The sequence below is a fragment of the Nesoenas mayeri genome (genome assembly GCF_963082525.1).
Source record: "Nesoenas mayeri genome assembly, chromosome: 25".
NCBI classification, from domain to species: Eukaryota; Metazoa; Chordata; class Aves; order Columbiformes; family Columbidae; genus Nesoenas; species Nesoenas mayeri.
Window position 1 is genome coordinate 4,229,796 of NC_137549.1, and position 18,843 is coordinate 4,248,638.

General features: G+C 52.4%; 1 protein-coding gene across 1 annotated transcript in view; it reads right to left on the reverse strand.

Annotated features, from left to right (window-relative positions):
• Positions 1–18,546, reverse strand: part of REXO1 (RNA exonuclease 1 homolog) — a 30,542-nt gene extending 11,996 nt beyond the window's left edge. The window contains exons 1-5 of the mRNA XM_080359475.1: positions 18,263–18,546; positions 6,512–8,280; positions 3,872–3,973; positions 1,680–1,881; positions 859–1,022 (exon numbers count right to left, since the gene is read on the reverse strand). Of these exons, the coding sequence (XP_080215601.1) occupies positions 859–1,022; positions 1,680–1,881; positions 3,872–3,973; positions 6,512–8,280; positions 18,263–18,443 (2,418 nt within the window). The 5' untranslated portion in view covers positions 18,444–18,546. The remainder of the gene's footprint in view (positions 1–858; positions 1,023–1,679; positions 1,882–3,871; positions 3,974–6,511; positions 8,281–18,262) is intronic.
• Positions 18,547–18,843: the final 297 nt, after the last annotated feature.

Consider the following 18,843-nt stretch of genomic DNA (forward strand, 5'->3'; position numbering starts at 1 on the left):
GAAGATACGAGCACGTTCAACAGGGAGTAACAGGTCCTGTTGCAATGGGAAGAGTGTTCACGTTCCTCACAAGACTTTGACGCTCTGTTCAAGGGGACGTGGTCCTTTTCATTAAATATTATATCCTTTCAGTTGATCCTTTTATTTTTAACCAGCTTCAAGTTATATGTCACTACAGTGGCTTTTTGGATGGGGAAGCGAGAAAATGACCTTTTGCTCCTACAGAAATAATCAGAGTATGTCACGACATATCTTGACACAAGATATCATCAATAAAGATACCTTTAATGCAGTCCTGGCACTAACCACACTCCTTGCCACCCAGCACCACGTCCCCAGCGCCCACCGGAGCGGCCGACCGGCTCTGCTGGGAACTGGGAGCGGAAGTACCCAAAGGCAGGGCAGGAATCCCAGAAATAAAGCTTTTTCCCCAAATACTAACAGCAGCATGACTCTAAATGATCACAGTTTAAGTAAACAGGTGACTGTGGGACATAATTCATAACCACCTTCCTCAGCACAGCCCACAAAGCCCAGGAAGGCCATTAATCCAGCCCTGTCCCCGACACAAACAGCTGCACCCCAGCCAGAGCACAGCAGAAGACGCAGATTGGAGACGAGCGATCGATATTCACACAAATGAGAGCAGCGCTTCAGTATTTCTACCTTTTTAAGCTCCTACCCCTCGAGTGTTTCGTTTCTCCATACAATGCTATCGAGGAAAACCACAGGGAGAAACAAACACATCTAATCAACCTAATGAAAACACGGCTCTTCGGAGAGGGCGAAGTTTGGAGCAGCACAACTAAACACACCAGCCTCAGCGGGGAACGACCGGAATGGTTTCAGATCTCTTACCTGCAAGGAGGGGACGTGCGCTATCCTTTTGGGCACGATGGTGCTGGTGGTTTTCGAAGCCATCCCAGCTAAGGTGCAAGTCTTCAGAGAGAGGGCGGCTGCTTCCGAGTCACTGGAAGGCGTGACGCTCCTGCCAGCAACAGTCGTCTTGGTGCTCGTGAGGCCTGCGAGAAATACAAAATGTATTTAGGCAGAAATCGTACCACTGGGCTTCACGTTGCCAGAATGAACTTACTATAAAAGGCCCATGCTGCAAGCTGTGGGGTGTTTTTCAAATGGAAGCCTCCAAAGGGATACAAATTGGGTGAATTTACCACCTTCCAGGCCAGGATGGAGGAACCTTCTGCCAGGAAACGTGTCTCATTGCTGTTTGCTTTGGGGTAACTGAGTCAGCAGAGTTCAGAGGTAACGCCACAGGCACTAACTGCCCATCGCGTCAGCTCTGAGTCCTCCCAACCAACTAGGGATAACAACGAGCGCTAATTAGCACTTCCCTCCTGTTTGTGCCGCCTCCGAAGGCTCGAATGGAAGAGCCAACGAGGAGCAAACACATTCCAAGGAAGAAAAAGAACAGGCTGAAGAGAGGGAGGTGAGACCAGGGAACAAGGCCGCACATCTAATCTCTTGCTTTTCAGAACAAGATGGAATTTCTCAGGGAAAAGACCTTCCACTGGTCACTATCAGCAAAGATTCACGTCATGGCCAGCGCTAAATGTCTCCTGATAGTTCCACATCTGCTCGGAAGACACTTAAACAGAAGACAGCGTCTTTTAACAGGCGGGAGGACAGGACGGCGATCACAACTAGCGCCGCTGGCTTACTTTGCTTGGCTGCCGCGGAAAGGGCAACGTTTGGCACGTGAGCAATCCTCTTCTTTTCTCCTGGCAAAGAAAGAGAGGCCTTTTGAACGGCCACGGCCAGCTGTGCCGCTTGCTGCTGCGCCAGCCGGATGCGCTGGTAACACACCTCCTGCGCCGTGGGGGGCCGCGCCGGCCGCGCCGCGGGCTTGCTTGGGACCTCCGCCTGCGGGGAAAAGAGGTTCAGAGCTCACACGCTACCTGCTCAGCCGCGCCGCTCCGGGCTCCGTTCACGCAAAACATGTCTCTTTTCCTTGCCCCCTCTGTTGGCAAATACAGGTTGTTAGAGGAGATCCCAAGCGCCGTCCGGAGCAGAGTATTTGCAAAACAAGGTGTGAATGATTCAGCTCCGGCAGGGTCTCCCAGCACCGCCGTGTGCTCCTGAACTGGAGCCTGAGCTGCTCGTTTAACGGCACCAAGTTCCCCACTGCTGTTCTAACCCACTTGCGGACTGTGAGCCTTGCACTAGAAAAATGAATCGAGCTTCACGCGGCCTCCTGCACGCTTCTGTATTTTATATCGCAATGAAAAAGTGACCAGCTATTCTCCATTTGCCCCTGCCGCACCTCGGCGAGTCTCACAGCTCTCCCCCCGCTAAGAACCAGTGCATCTACACTCCCATCGCAGCCGCCCTGCTCCAGCTCTCCAGTTCCTCTAATGACTTAAAAGTCTCGCATATATGTGTTCATGGGATCAGGGCATTACAAAAACCGAGCTCTGAATTCCAAACAGGCTGTGCCTGCCTCTGGAGGCATTTCACCGCTCCAGCCGCTACTGGCACAAACAAGTTACACACGCATTTTCTTTGATGTCCAAATTTAGGTTGCAGGGAAGGTGCCAGAAATTATGTCAGCAAAGAGCGAAGTTTTCTAGCAACAGAAGTACAAGAGAAGCAGCTGCACAAACTTCTCCACACTACTTCAAAACCTTTGAATCCCAAGGGACAGACCTCCCTCCTGCAGGCTCTTTGGAGACGGGCGCGCTCGCACAGCCCAGGTGTAACGCGGCGTTTCCGAGACCGCAAACCGGGGACAAACCTGCCCCTCCTGCATTCCTGGGCGCTGATGGGGCCACCAGCTCACTGGATACCACACTGAGCGTGGTCAGACATTAAGCGATAATTACAGACTTCCGAGGGGGAGAGAACACTCATTTTCTGCCGCACCTTCAATTCCTTTGGGCCACCATTTCCCCGACAACTAAACTCGAGCCCAGCTGCCCCCCTTCTGCTTGCCCGGTCCCGGAGCTATAAATCACGAGCTAGACTGAGCAAATACTCAACGTGGAGGGACACGGCAAAGCCTCCGCGCTGCGCCAACAGCCCCGGCTGGGGTCGGCTGGGGCCGCGGGGTCCGGCGTGCGCCCGCTCCAGCGCCCACTCCAGCGCGGCTCCGACTGCGCGTGCGACGGCTGCGCGGGGGCGCCCACCCACGGGAGGCGTTTTGGGATCAGCTGTCGCATTAAGAAAATGTATTGAAAGATTTGTACATGTCTAAAAGGCACCTCTTTACGATAAATATTTGAGTTAATGAATTTCCAACCCATTTCCTTCGCTCTCTTATCTCTTCACTTTGGGAGAAAGGGCCCTTATCGAAACACACGAACTGGCTGAAGATATGTAGTTAAATAAAACACATTGTATTGACCTCAGGGCTTCGAATTATTAAAAGCAAAGAAACCTCTCCTAGGCAGAGAGGAAAGAAAGAACAATTAATTTGGACTACGCAGCTCAACCTGGTGTGTAAGTCTCCACTCCTATCCTGCTGGAACATAAAACTGACTAATCTGTGTGCAGCACCTGCAGGGAAACACATTAAACCCGCAGAGAAAACACGAATTAAAACCCCAGTGAGAAAGGAAAAAATCAGAACATCCTCCTTGCCTTTTTTTATTACTATTCTCCTCTGTATTCAAAGTATTTTCACAACTGTAAAAGAAGAGCATCAGAGGAGATGCTGTTGATATCGTGGCTGATTCAGAACAGATATAGGGTGGCAGTTCTAAACATCTGACAAAACTCCTGTTAGGCTCACAAGACAAAGGACAGCACTGTCAGCCACAGCCTGACCTCGCGTCCAGCTCCCTTTTGTCTAAGTGTGGCAACAGGACAGAAAATCCTCACTTCAAAGAATCCAAATTCTAAAGGCTGCACTTACATTTCCTTGTTTGACAAGATGAGAAATCCTTCTTTTTTGGCCCGGAAACAAGGTAGTTAAATTATCTTCTGTCTTTTCTTCTTTTCCTTCTTCTCTGGATTGCTGGAAAACAAGAGAACAAGCTTCTACAACTGAACAAACTTGAAAGTGCCTCCCGAAGGGGGAATGTGAGGGCGGCAGGTGAGAACAACACGTGGGCAGCTGCTGTCCTGCCAAACCAAGCCTTGTTCTGAGTCCAAAAGCCACCAGCAAAGCCACCGAAGAGCAGAATGGAGCTCCCCCCCCGGACCGAACACGCCCTGCAGCACCTGCGCCCCCCGCAGTCTGAAAACCCGGGGGTCTGGGGCTGTGCTTTGGTAACAACTTGGGAGCCGATTCATTTCTGCCCTGGTACAACGTGCCGCAAGCGCCGGTCCTGAAAGCCTGCTCAACGCAGACCACGGGCCCGCACTGCACGCTGAGGGAAATGATTCTCTGTGGATCTGTCCACAGCCACATCTGCAGAGGTGACAAACCCCCCGGTGACGCTTCTGTATGGCTGGAAACGTGGGGTCAGCAACGGCACCTCCCCAGCCAAAGCCGCTTGTGAGCCAGCAGCTCAGATGGGCTCGCGGAGGGAGAAACCACTTTGAAACCATCTCTGAATTTACCTGGCTGTTCGTTTACACAAAACACACTTCACGGGTTTATGTTTCAAACCTCGAGCTGCTCTCCAGTCGATCCAACGCGGCCTCTGGCAAAGCTCGGACGAGCCCTCAGAAACCCAGCGACAGAGCTGAAGGCTGGATTTGGGGATCAGCTCAGACTCCGCTTAGGCTGAGCTTATGTTCCTCCCCACGAGGGCCTTGTGGATGAGCACTTCACGCTGAATCACTGCACTCCCCAGGAGCTCGGTAAGTCTGTTAATTCAGCTCTATCCCTAATAAACTCCCTCACAGCGCAATCCTCCCAGTGGAAAAGTACCACAGTGCCCACACGTCTGGTCTCCCGGACTGGACCGAAGCCAAACCCCATGGGGTCCATCTGCAGAATTGTTCCATAAATGAGAAAGAAATTCCCCATGCAAGCCCACGTCAGAAACGGGAAGCAGGTACCTGCTCATAAACACACACAGACCCTCTGCTGCCATAGCTGTTCGTCCCTTTCCGTCCTGCGCCCCAGTTCACTGCCTGGCAGCCCCTGCTCAGCACGTCCTGAACTCAGTCCGGTTTGAACCATCCCGCATTTGGAAGCTCTCAATGGATTAGTATTTCCCACTGCAGATTGTGCTCGTGCAACTTTAACCCAAACCAGGCAACTCAAAGAAACAAAGGCCAAAATAAAGTGCTCATTCCTAGCCGGGAATTACAGCAAGCGCTGAAGAAAGCAAGCTGAATTTTAAACAAGCAAAATCAAGTAAAGCTTAACAGTTCAGAAGAAAATCATTACACACAACTGCTTTATATAGCTTCTTCTACCAAAGCGTTTCATACAGTGTAAAAAAGGTCTTGACTTGTCAGCAACACGGACTTCTCTCCAAACAGACAAGATTGCAACAGAGTTCAACAAAAAGCTTTAACCATTGGGCTCTTCGTTATAGAGGATCCCGGCTCACCCCGTGCTCCCTGCACATAGGGGCCTGAATGGAAGCATTTTGTTTGCGGCCGCTTCACCCACCCAACAACCCCCATCCGAAAAGCAGCCCCGATGCCCTGAGGCCATGTTTGACAACAAAAATAACCGTACCAGGAGAAACTGGCTTTGCCCACGCAGCTGCACGAGTCAGATCAGTAACGCCAAAGGAGTCCTGGCGTGTCTGATGGGGTCTAACTGGGAACGTAGTGGCAGCTGCGATGGACCCCACGGTCTCCGTTACCTCGTGGGCAAGGGATGGCTGCAGTCACTCAGTAACTCCGTTGGCATCTCTGTCACCGGTTCTGTCACCTCGCCCCACGCAGCCTCCCAGGTGACCCCGACACCTCTGCACCGCGTCAGACTGACAGCGCTAGACAGAGTTGATAGATTAAGGGTGTTTTCTCAGAATTGCCAAATTTGCCGCCTTTTCCTTTTTTTGAAAGCTCTTTCTAGTCCAATTCTCTGTTCCGGACGCTGCAAAATCACCGCGGCAGAGGCCCTGGTGCGTGGGCGGACAGCAGTGCACAGCTGGATGGTCTGCTCGCTGCCAGCCGAATGCGAGCACCAGAAATGAAGGGTGAGTTTGTCTGCTCCAGCCGCCGTCCCACAGGCTCAGGGCCAGCAGCCGCTTTTTAGCCTTTCACACTTGCTCCACTGTTTCAATCTTGGAAAATGAGGGGTTTGCATCCTCAGGACCACCTCGCAGCCCCTGGCAGAAGCCTTTTTTATGTAAAGTCTGAAACCCCTTGCCCCCTTAGAAGAAATTTCACCCTCCATTTCTTACTTGCACCACCTATAAGATACCCAGAGATCCTCATTATATATCTGCAGTATGCATTTAAAACACACAGCAGTAATTTGAGGAGCTCCAAAGTGTCCAGTGCCAACTACATCAGCTCACTTGCACCGACATCCTTCCAACATCTGGAGCCTCCCCCTGTGCCTCTTCAACACCACCGAACTGAACCCGAATCCTTTCACATGTAAACGCGGGAGAACCAACCGAGCAGCCCAAACCAGCATTACCTGTTTTCCCAGCCTTCCCTTGTCTTCAGTTTTCACATCTGTAGATTCATTAAAAATCCGGAGACACTCTTCCATGGGATCTGACTCCAAGTCCAACTCCTTCTCCAGGAGCGAATAATCAATGTCATCGGCTGTTGAGGAAGATGCCGATGACTTCGACAACTTAGAGCGTTTCGCTTTCCTCGTCCCTTCATTTTCGCTCTCAGAGTCCGAACCAGAACTGTCACCATCCGAGTCCGAGCTCACGTCAGGCAAGGTGGACGGCAAAGGCCGGGCTTTGTCATCATCGTCCCCGCTCTCATCACCAAACAGGTCAACGTGACTCAAACTCGGCTGCTTCTGACCCTTCTTTGAATCGCCTTTATCTGTAGAACTGACCTTCTCCTTCTTTCCCTCCAGTGCTGGAGTCTTGGTCCCTTTCTCTCTGTGTTTATGGCCAGAGCTTTCTTTACCATTTTTCAAGTCAGCTGCCTTTGCTTTGGAGTCTTTCCTGCTGCTCCCCGGCCTCTCCGAACCGGAGCCCCTGCTGGCGGCCTCACTCCTGCTCTTCCCTGAACTACTGCTGGTGGACTTGCATTTTTCTTTCTTAAGCCCATCCACCTTTTCTGACTTTTGTTTCTCAGGTTTCTTTACACTGCCGTCAGTTTTCACTTTGCCACTTCTGTCCTTACAGCTTTTATCTTCATTCTTGTTCTTTATTTTTTCTTCTTTCTTAAGCGCTTTGTCTTTTTCTGTATTTTTACTCTTCTCCTTCTTACCAGCGTCACCGAGGCCGGGTGTTTTACTAACATCTGATTTCTTCCTTTTGCTTTTGTCGTCTTTGTTTTTATTTTCCGTTTCCTGGTCGTTCTTACCCGAACACAGTTTTGCTCCTTTTATATTCTTGTCCGATAAGCTTTTGGCAAGACTCTTGTGTGAGCTCGGAAGGTCCTCCGTGCCATACGGCGCCGCTCCTTTGCTATCCTGGGAAGCAAAATCATCCATTCTGGTGCTCCGCTCGTTGCTGGATAACCCATCATTCGATTCGCTTTCAGAACCAGCTCTGGATTGTGAACTAACAGAAGCTGGCTTGTATTCTGCATCGGCCTCATCTTCGGAGGAAGAGAACCTGGCGCACACATCATAGTCATCGGGTTCTTCACAGAGCTTCTTCCGCAACGGAGAGTAGGATTCCTCGTAACTGGACACCCTGCCCCTTTTAGACACCTTTGGCTCCTTTGTCGTGCCTTTGCTCAACAGCCTGGCTGAGTAATTTGACAGCGGGTCATATTCCAAGTCTGTGGAAGGCTTAGAGTCGTCAATCACGTATTTATTGTTAGTGACAGTGCTACTGTATTTTTTATTCTGCGCTACAGCCTTGGGAACGTATTCCAGTGAGCTGCCTTTAGATCGGGAACTATCCAAAGTGTATTTACTTGAGTGGCTGGCAGCAGCGAGAGGCGTGGGGTTGTAGTCTGAGTTGTTATTGAAGTTATAGCTACCGGGATTATATTCTAAGGAGGTAAATGAATCATTTTGTGTCCCGGCAGCTGACGCGGGTGCAGCTGAAATGAGCGAGGAGGCCTCTGCAGTGCTGAACTCCTTTGTGGTTTCTAGCAGCTCCTCATACTTCTTCTGCTCTCTCTCCACCTCGTTTTTAACGGCCTCGATGGCCTTGTTGACCAGCTCCAGCTCCAGAATACCGGGGGCCACATCTGTAACGTCAGACAGGGCGTCATCCTCCGGCGAGTGCCGCGGCAGGTCTGGATTGTAGGGATCATAGCCCCGCTCTGGAAAAGAGAAGGGAAAGGTAACTTACTGACAGCAATTCAGTTCACATTTTGTCAAGGTTTCCTCAGAGAAAAACATGTAAAAGGTATTTTTAAGGTCTGTTCTCATCAAAACCCAATACCGAAAACCAATACCAAAAGCTGTGCCTTGTGCCACAGAACAGATGTTTGACACCTAAACCACGGTGATATCCTCTGGCCAGGGGCAGGTGTGTGGCCACACCAGATCTGATGAGCTCACGGGCCTCATGGACTAAAGGTCTGGATACTGCTGCTCCAGACGAACCGTTTGCTCTTTGCCTGAAGGACAGCGGTAAAACCGCCTTTCCAACACAAACAGAAGAACAAAACCGCGAGCAGACGGATAAAAGCTAGGAAGAAAAAAATGACAAACTCTCGGGTCTAACATATATGGAGAGCCATATACATACAGGTCCCCAAAACCAGGGAAATTAAGTACGCCAGCTCGAATCTGCCTCGTTCTGCTGCCAGGGAAGGATCTGGGGTGTCCGAGCCCGTCCCAGAGCGCAGGTCCTGGCCCTGCACACATCCCTCCGACAGCAGGACCCGAAGGAGCCGCCTCCGCTCCCGCAGTCACTCCGTCCGTCTCAGGCGCTCCCGGTGTAAAGGCGGCTGCAAGACGCGCTGTGCCGGTTTTGCTGCTCTGATATACACGACAGATCTCCGCTGAGGCAAAATGAGCGAGGTGAGGGGCACCATGTACTGAAACAACTTGGTGGATGGAGGTAAAATCGAGGGTTGACACTGTCCTTTGAGAATCACGAGATCATGAGGCTCGAGATCACGATCCTACAAGGAGTTGTCAACTAAAGCACTACCAGGACAGTCTTTAAATTACAAATTATTTTAATAAATTAATGTACCTCAGACATATCAAATAATCCTTCTGAGGCACAAAAGGGTGAAGTTAACATCAACACTACACAAAACAAGCTATTAATAATTTACATAGGGCCGCAGGGAACTATTTATTTAACCTAGAACTATTTTAGAATATACTCAAACGGGCTGCACTTAAATCAGCCATCAGGCACAGAATATGTAGTGGCGTAAAACAAGATTCTTCCAAAACCCCACAGCTGATTGTTTCTTTCCCTGGTCACGGTCGTGCTGGCTCTGGGCAGCCAGGCCATGGTGGGGAGCTGGAGCTGTTTCACTGCGGCGCTTCCACACACCCGTCCTTCCAGTTTGGGCAACAGCAATGAGCACAGGCTGACGTTACACGTACAATGGGAGCACAAGGTCGCCGCTTTGATGTCAGAACTTACTGAACACTGAATCATTCTGCAGAAAAATATGTCTTTTTTTTTAACAGCCTACCATACTCTGGATGCTTTAAATACAGAAAAGCCCAAATGTATGACGGGTACTGGTCGCTGTGGAGCAGGAGGTTCTGGAAGAGGAGGGGAGCTCTTGCACACACGTGGGATGGGGAGGACAACCACGTTCATCAGGTGTCGCCCAGAGCAGCTGCTGCAGAAAGGGGAGGTGGAAATCAGAAAGGCTCCCACTTAGGGCAACGGGGATCTCCACGCAGAAGGGTTTGCTGGGCAGGCGGCAGAGGGACCAGTGCCGGCCCAGAGACACTTTCCTGGGTCACCTGGAGCTGCCCCAAACGGCGCATTCCTGGGGAAGGGGAAGGCTGTCGGGTGACAGACGTGTTGGAGGCGAAGAACAAAAAAGGTGGTTTTATTTCAACGTCATCAGAACGGCTTTGTTAGCTTAACAGCCTGCCTGTGTTTACAGTGCGGCACTTAGCGAATGGACAGCCTTTGCGATTACAGAAAAATTATCGCCATTGGAAAACTATTTCAAGCTTTTCGTTCAATGCTGCAGAGAAGAGGCAGCGGCTCCGCAGGAACAAATGGTTGCAAAGGGTTTCACGGGCAGGCCGAGCTCTGCTGCTCTCCAGAAGGAAACGGTGGGTCTCATGTGCGAATATCCCATAATTAACTTAACAATGATATCCAACCACTGGGAAATACTTAATGTGGAGATTTAAAACAGTACATTTCAAATAATTATCCAGAGTAAATGGGTTAGGAGGGCAGGCAAGAGGAGCTAAGAAAACTGTTTTGTCCACCTTAAATATAACCCTAGTCCTCATGATTTCTTTTATGCTCTTTCTAAATACAAATTTTAATTAATACAATTAAGTATTAAAAGCATAGATAACCTAGTGGTTTAAGAACAAAGTGGAAGCAAGGTCTGAGAGGTACTACAGCCAGATTGGCCCAGGCGGGCTCTTCCCACGCCCCCACTCTTTGCGTTTCTCACTCCACCAGAGATATTATTGCCACGCAGAGCACATCATGAACCAACACGGCCATTTCTGCAGTGGAAAAAAGAAGTCAATCCGAGAAAAGAAAGTCTCAAATTAGCAAAGCTGAAACCGTCTGACCAGTGTGGAGTCTCCTCCGGTCTGCAGTATTTTTAAACCTGCGGTGGCAAAGGGTTTCACCAGGTGTTGCAAGGAGCATCTCGGTGGGTTGAAGCGGTTGACCGGGGTGTCACAACCAGCATAAGGAGGGGTGGGTCACACCGAGGGACACGAGCAGCCACGCATCGTCCTCCTATGAGCCATAGGCTGCTTTCTCAGCTCAGCCGAGACCGCTGTGACCGAGCTGCCCGAGCGGGTTCAGTGCAGCAGGGGACCAGCTCCCGCGTGGGACACGCCGCCCCGGCACACAGCGCTACCGGGGACCGACGCCTTTGAGGAGGAACCTCACTCTGCCCACGGGGTGCTCAGGCAAATCCCCCAAAGCAGCTCAGAAAGCAGCGTCCACAGAAGCAGCGCGCTCCCGACTTTGAGACAACACAACCCACGCGGTTCTGCCCCCGGCACAGCAGAAGAGGCGTCTGAAAGGTCCTCAAGCCCATTAGATATGGCAGCTACACCCTCTGGGAACCCCGCAGGGTCCTGGAGCGCGTCTGGGACTGTCACTGCCGCGCACAGAGCACCAGGCAAACCTGGGGAGGCCAAAGGCAGAGCGGGACAGTCCAGCCCAGGCAAAGGCATCATTTACATTCCGGTGTCACCGCTGTCATTACAGTCCCCTCCGCTCCGGCGCTAAAGCAACAGCGTTGGAAAAGAACATCAGACACGTGGGAAGATCTGTGATAAATGTCCTGTTTTCCTAGGAGGAAATCACACCATTGATGTGTTTCTCCCCTAACCTGGGAAGGAACGTGAGAACCTGGTGTGTTCAGCAGGAGAGGGGCAGGGAGCAAGGGCTGGTACCCCAAACACCACAACTGCCCTCCCAGCCCCACATCCCAGCACCGCACAGGCTGGAGGGCGCCTCGCCGCTCTAAAATCAATGATACACCAACCTGGGTAGTGAATGTTTGGAGACCATTCTATTCCATCTCTCATTTTAGCGTTAAAAGTTATTCCTCAATATAGAAAAGCTGAAATTCAGCTTGGAAAACAGAAAAAAATACCACAGACTTATTTTTTCTGTCTCAAAGAAAAAGACCAGAAAACATGTCCACATCTCCTCTACGAGTGCTTGGTAAAACTAAGGATCCGCTCCAAAACTGTATCAATAGAGCAAGTTGTCATTTCAAAGGAGCAGAAGGAACAAGAAAGGAAATGCTTCAAGTGTTCTGTTGTCTTCTTTTCTCTCTGTTCAGCTCCGCCGTGCACATTTACTGTGCCCAGCACGGCCACACGCACGGACGCTCCCCACGCTCCAGCCCCTTCATTTCCCAGCCTTTCCCCGCCTTGCTCCAGATAACCTCTCTATCTCCTCAACACCTGGCCCATGTGTTTAACTCTTTCGGGTGGAGAATTTCCACTTAAAAAATGTTCAAGTATTTCAATAGTCACAACTGGACATTTTGAAAAACAAAATTCAAAACTTACAAAAAGTAACTTTTAAGCTACATGACATTTTAAAACTCCAGCTGTGACTTATGAATGACTAAAACAAAACTTAGAACTGGTTTTAAAACCTGTCCGGCTTTAGTGAACTCAGAAGCTGGAGTTAATACTTTGCCACTCAGACACCTGCAGCTCCACAGGCTCTGAACCAGAAAACCCAACACGGCCCCCAGTTCTCAGCATGGATCCTCTTTAATGAAAACCCTTGAGCACCTAAGCGCTCCGAAGCAGAGCTGAGTTTCTGCACGGTGCCTGCGTTTCAGAGACGGACACAGCCCCGAGGAGCAGAGGTAAGGGAAGGGCTGACACGTGAAGCCTCTCTAGAGAAGGCACTTCCCTCCCTGCGCTGCAGCCCACGCAAAACACAACTTCAAAGAATTACCTGAGCTCCCCGCGGTTAATAAATATTGCAGATATTTGTTCATGCTCTACTTGAGGCTTTGGATATTTGCTTGGTAGAGCGAAGAGGCTCCGGCACAGGCTCATGGCACACGCTGACCGTGTGCTGACACAGCACTTTCTGGGCTGCACAGATAATTAGGGCAGGACTTAACCAACCCAAAGTCCCGCCTTCACCCTCATTTACTCCCGGGCTGGGTTTTACCCAAGTGCTTGCAGGGGCTTTTTGACTGTTTCATTCCTTCCTAGCACTATTACAATCATCTTGGGGTTGCTTTTTGACATCGCACCTTCCCCACTCCAAGAGTAAAAGTTGCTTTTTGATTTGAGCCAAGAGAGCTCGGCAAGCACGGTGGTTGCCCAAGCGGCAACCCTGGGGCTGCGCCAAGGGGTTCTGCTGGAGCCCAGCCCCCAGCTCTGCAGCCCTCGCCGGGCTCCGTGAGCCCCAACGCCGCCCCGGTGCCTCCAACCGCCCCACCCAGCCAGGGGCCAGCGGCTTGGAAGCCAGGACTGGTGAAGTGTGCCTCACGCTCCTCCAGCGCGAACGCAGCACTGTGCTGTTCAACTGGAGGGGAAAAACCAGAGGAGTGTTTAAACATCATGTCAGATGCTCCACACCAGAGAGAAATTCATTAAAGGGCTCCGGCAGGGGAGAGGAGCTCGCATGCCAGCACAAGGCAGCTGCTGCACCCTTAGCCTTCCAAGCCCTCCTGGCTTGGCACATTGGCTCCCACCTCCTGCTTTCCACGTCTGTAACCGGAGCGAGGAAGAGCCACACGCGGGCTCAGGGCTGTCTGCCCACAGCAAACCACAGAACCACAGAGCCATTCGGGTTGGAAAAGCCCCTCAAGCTCATCGAGTCCAACCAAAGCCCAGCCCTGGCACTGCCCATGTCCTGAGAACCTCATCTCAAATGCCCGACAGCCCTTTCCGAGAAGAAATTGTTCCTAATATCCAATCTGAACCTCCGCTGGCGCAACCTGAGGATGTTTGCTCTTGTCCCATCACTCGCAGAAAGACCAGAAGCGGGAAGCGTCCCGGCAGCCCACGCTGACATCCCGGCACAAACACCGAAAGAGCTGCACCTGCCCGCCCACAGGAACCCGCCTAATGGACAGCTCGGCTGAACCACAAATCCCCCACGCTGGTCTACATGAGAGACACGTCCTGACCTCACCGTCAAGCGGGTTTTCTATTCTTCATTTCAAAACCCAGTTAAAAAAAAGATCCACAGGCGAGATTTTGGTAATTACTGTCCTAAACACAAACGTGGAAAAAAAGAGCAACCTCAGCAATGTCCCCCACGTGCACTTGACGGACCAAAGCTCCTGACACCGAACTGCCCGATTTCCTCTCTCGGTGAAGAAATACTGAAGGCAGTTCATAAGTTTCCACTTCTGCTCATTCCATTTGCCTGTAGCAAATACAGTAATGAAAGCTCTTTCCTACAAGAAGCTACAGGAAAGGAAAACGCAGCTGTTAGAGATTTCTTTCCATCTTTCCTATGCATGGCGTCAACCTGCACTGCAATGTCATCCTACAAGGCAGATCCCAAACAGTGAAGATGCTGCTCCTGCAAGATACGTCTGAGTTTAACGCACAACGAGCTGAAGGAGGAACCCGACCAGCGAGGACGACATCAGCCTCATTTAACAGTGACACACGGGCTGAGGATGATTCAAGTTGGGTTTGAACATTTAAAGAACCGCTTTACGATTTACCAAATATCACTTTGCACAGCGCTTTATATACAAGCCACAGCCATCCAATGCGGTTGCTTTTTGGTTGAAGATTTGCAGAAAGGAGACGTGGTTTCCTGCATCAGCAACAGCATCAACTGAGGTGAAGCTGGGGAGATAAACCCAAGGGTTTATCTGCACCTGAGCTGGGCAAACAGGAGCCAAACAGCGTTACTTTCAAAGATACAACCTAGATCTAATCTCTAAAGCCCTGTCTGTCCAAACAGAAAAGCCATACAGTGAGGAAACTGCTCCACAAGCTTTGGACCACACCGGAGAACTGCTGAAAACCGCTCCAGGATGGGGTATTTCAAGGCAGGCGCTGACAGGCTTGTTCTTCCCACCTCACACTAAAACCAGCAGATAAAGAGGAGCCGAGGCCTCCAGACCCGGACACAATTCTGCTCCGCGTTCAAAAAGCATCCACCTCTCCAGCATCTCCTGACAGCAGCTGTCGAGACCAGCAACCCAGAGAGCTGATTTCCCTAAGATATTTATGAAGAGATGTTTTATGCTTCTTTTATGTCTTTCAGCACACTCAAGACCCAGACTTTAAAGAGAGACCTACTTTCCTCCTCTCCAGCCCTTGAAGAGACGCTTTTAGGACCGAAGGCAGTTCTTCCCTCCCACTTACGCCGCACGCTTTCAAAGCACTTCACACGCATTCAATAATCTTTTCATCCCGCTCCGAAGCGGGCGCGTTTGAGTCATTTTGTAGATGGAAAAGCACTTCAGCTGAGTCAGGATTAGAATTCACAATCTCCCAATTCCCAGTTGCGCATGGGCTCACATCCCATCTCTTGGCCCTCCAGCTCTGCCGTGGAAACGACCACATTGGTGCAAGATATCACCCCGCAGCCATCAGCCCAACGCCATCACCCCAACGCCATCACCCCCAACGCCATCACCCCCAACGCCATCAACCCCAACGCCATCAACCCCAACGCCATCAACCCCAACGCCATCAACCCAACGCCATCAACCCCAACACCATCACCCCAACGCCTCGCTCAGCTCTCAGCCAGCGCTGAATTCCTCCAAGCCTCCAGGCTGCCACACTCTTCAACAGGCAGATACCTTGTTTTCCTGAAAATAAGACAGGGTCAAACATGCCCTGCAGACCAGACACATCACACCGGTGCCCTCCTCACCCTAAAAGTTTGTATTTAATGAATTACCCTCAGAGAGGAAGAGAAGGGAATGGCAGCCACATGCAAACAGCAGCAAATGGAGGAAAACTCCGTTTTCCTGCTGCTGGTGATCCCCTAAAAGGCACAGAGACCTCTCACCACTGTGCCCCAGCTGCTGGGACCACGAGAGACTGTGTGAGAAATAAGAACCATCTATTATGACCATGTGAGGAAGCCTGGATGAGGGAACGGGGCTGCATCTCACTAACCCCTCTCATCCCCTCCTCGCTGCCCCATCTGACACGCGCCCACGGCCTCTTCCCCCACTCTCCAGTTTGCAAAAGCTACTTTCAAGGCTACAGAAGAAGTTTTGGGGGTTACTGCCAGTCCTGCCATGACCCAAAAACATCAAAGCCACGTCAGCCTTGAATCAATATAATTAGCAAGTGGATTCTTCAGATGTTGTTCTGTTTTCTAGGCGCTATCCCAAAGCACAGATCTGCACTGCAGCTCTTGGTGTGGGACCCACCTGCTCTGGCAAAAAAAAGAAATGCTTTTAAAAATTATTTATCGAGTGACATGATTAAATGGGTCAAATATGCCCAAGTGCGCTGTTATGAGGCTACTCCAGAACAAGACAGGCAGTTCCACCGACAGGGAGGAACTGGATTGAGAACCTGCGTTCAAGAAGATGGTTGCTGAACTACTACACCCTCTAGTGTAAGTCTTAAATCCATCCTAGACCAGCTTCGGACAGAGGAAAACACAGGAGCGCTTCAACTTGGACCCTCCAGATGAGACTAAGCCCAGCATAACTTAAACAATAACTGCAAAAGCACCTTCTGTTTTCTACAGAAATCAGAACCCTGCTGAAGATCTTCTGAAAATTCAGCATTTTCCAGCAGATTCATCACTCATTTCCCATTTCTCAATCGAAATAATCATTAAAATAAAATAGCTGAAGCCCAACACCAAGCTGAAGCAGAATTCACGGATCCTTGGTTATGACGGTCTTGCCATGGCTTAGATGCCAAAAATTTGGGAAAGGGGTGGGGAGCAGGTGCGGAACCAGCCAGGGGGCGAGAGGCAGCACGATAAGTTGTGCTTTGACAACTTCTGCTTCAGATTAGAGACCACGCAGCCCAGCAAGCACAGCTAAACTCAGCTTTAGCAAAAAGAAAGCGAGCAGCATTCTACTTGGGAAAAGAATGAAGGCTTTTCTCTCCAAGTAAAACAAGCAGATCAGCAAATAACGTAAGTAAAATGACAAGAGCTGCTGGGAGAATGGAGAACAATAGCTCCCTATCTGTTTTGTGGCCAGGCTTCATGTGAGAACCCTGGCAGCGCTCCAGACCTTGCTCAAGTGCCTCCCGGGGAGGGGACGCATCACCTCCAGAACCAGGCACCTCCTGATGGGCTCTGATGGCTCAGAACCAGGCACCTCCTGATGGGCTTTGATGGCTCAGAACCAGGTACCTCCTGATGGGCTCTGATGGCTCAGAACCAGGCACCTCCTGACGGGCTCTGATGGCTCAGAACCAGGCACCTCCTGATGGGCTTTGATGGCTCAGAACCAGGTACCTCCTGACGGGCTCTGATGGCTCAGAACCAGGCACCACCTGATGGGCTTTGATGGCCCAGAACCAGGCACCTCCTGACGGGCTCTGATGGCTCAGAACCAGGCACCTCCTGACGGGCTCTGATGGCTCAGAACCAGGCACCTCCTGACGGGCTCTGATGGCCCAGAACCAGGCACCTCTTGATGGGCTCTGATGGCTCAGAACCAGGCACCTCCTGATGGGCTCTGATGGCTCAGAACCAGGCACCTCCTGATGGGCTCTGATGGCTCAGAACCAGGCACCTCCTGACGGGCTCTGATGGCTCAGAACCAGGCACCTCCTGACGGGCTCTGATGGCTCAGAACCAGGCACCTCTTGATGGGCTCTGATGGCTCAGAACCAGGCACCTCCTGATGGGCTCTGATGGCCCAGAACCAGGCACCTCCTGACGGGCTCTGATGGCTCAGAACCAGGCACCTCCTGACGGGCTCTGATGGCTCAGAACCAGGCACCTCCTGATGGGCTCTGATGGCTCAGAACCAGGCACCTCCTGACGGGCTCTGATGGCTCAGAACTAGGTACCTCCTGACGGGCTCTGATGGCCCAGAACCAGGCACCTCCTGATGGGCTCTGATGGCTCAGCAGCTCTTAGCAGAGGTTCAAAAGATGCTCTGACACCTCACTGCACGTGAGCTGGGGTGCCTGGAGGGACAAAGAAAGCGATGAGCGCCGAGCTGCTGGTCCACAGCCTCCGTATCAGACAACAACCGAGGGATCCAAACGATGACAATGATGAGGAAACACCCGTCTCGCCCTTCAGACCTTGCTTTAGAGACAAAAGGTGACCACGGGCCTGGAACCCAGGCAGGGCTGAGCGCAAGCAAACACAAGAGCTCAGTGTGAGAGGGACCCACCTGGATGATGCCGATGATACCTCAACTCAGCAATTAACAACAAAATAACACAAATAAAGGTCATAGATTTTAGGCACTTACTAAGTTAAGCATCACTGACAGCCCCAGTGGGTTCGTCCCACTGCAGAGGGGCTGCGGGGCAACACCGGAGCCCTGGGAGCAACGGGATTTGGAGTCAGAAGCACCCTGGGGCCCTGAAGGGCGGGCAGGCTGGGGAGGAGGGACACGGGCCGGCCGTGCCAGGGGGACGCCGCGGTGCTGCCGGGGCAGCGGGAACAGCCACAGCCCGGGGATGGGGAGAGCCGGGGAGGGGGAGGAGGCAGCGGGGCCGTACCTGCGCCGTGGCCGAGCGCGGCCCCCGCGCCGGGCCCGCCGGACGCTCCGCACCGCGCCGCCGCCACCGGGGGGTGCCGGAAGTGGCAGTAGGGCCTGCGGCACGGCAGGCCCCCGCCCGGGCCCCCGCCGGTGAGGAAGGGGCAGTCGATGCCGCGGAAGTAACCGGTGGATCTCAGCATCCCGCCGGCTGCGGGGCGGGGAGCGGGGCCGGGGACGCGGGGAAAGGGGAGAGGAGACGCGGGCGGCTCCCGCCTCACTCCGCCTCACTCCGCCGGCGCCGGCGCCGCCGCCATCTTGGAACCGCCAGGCCCGGCGGCGAGGCCCCCGCGAGACGCCGCTGCCCGCACAGGGCTGCCCGCGGCGCGCCTGAGCGGAGCGCGGGGCGGGGCTGAGGGAGCGGGCGGGGCTGAGGAAGCGGGCGGTGGGTGAGGACGTGGCGGCCGCAGGGGGGCGTGCGCGGTCAGAGCGCCCGGCGGGGCCGCCCCGCTGCTCCCGCCCTCATCTCAGCCCCCGGGCTGGGGACGGGGGACGCGGGGCTGGGACGCGGGGCTGGGGACGGGGGACTAGGGGCTCGGGGCT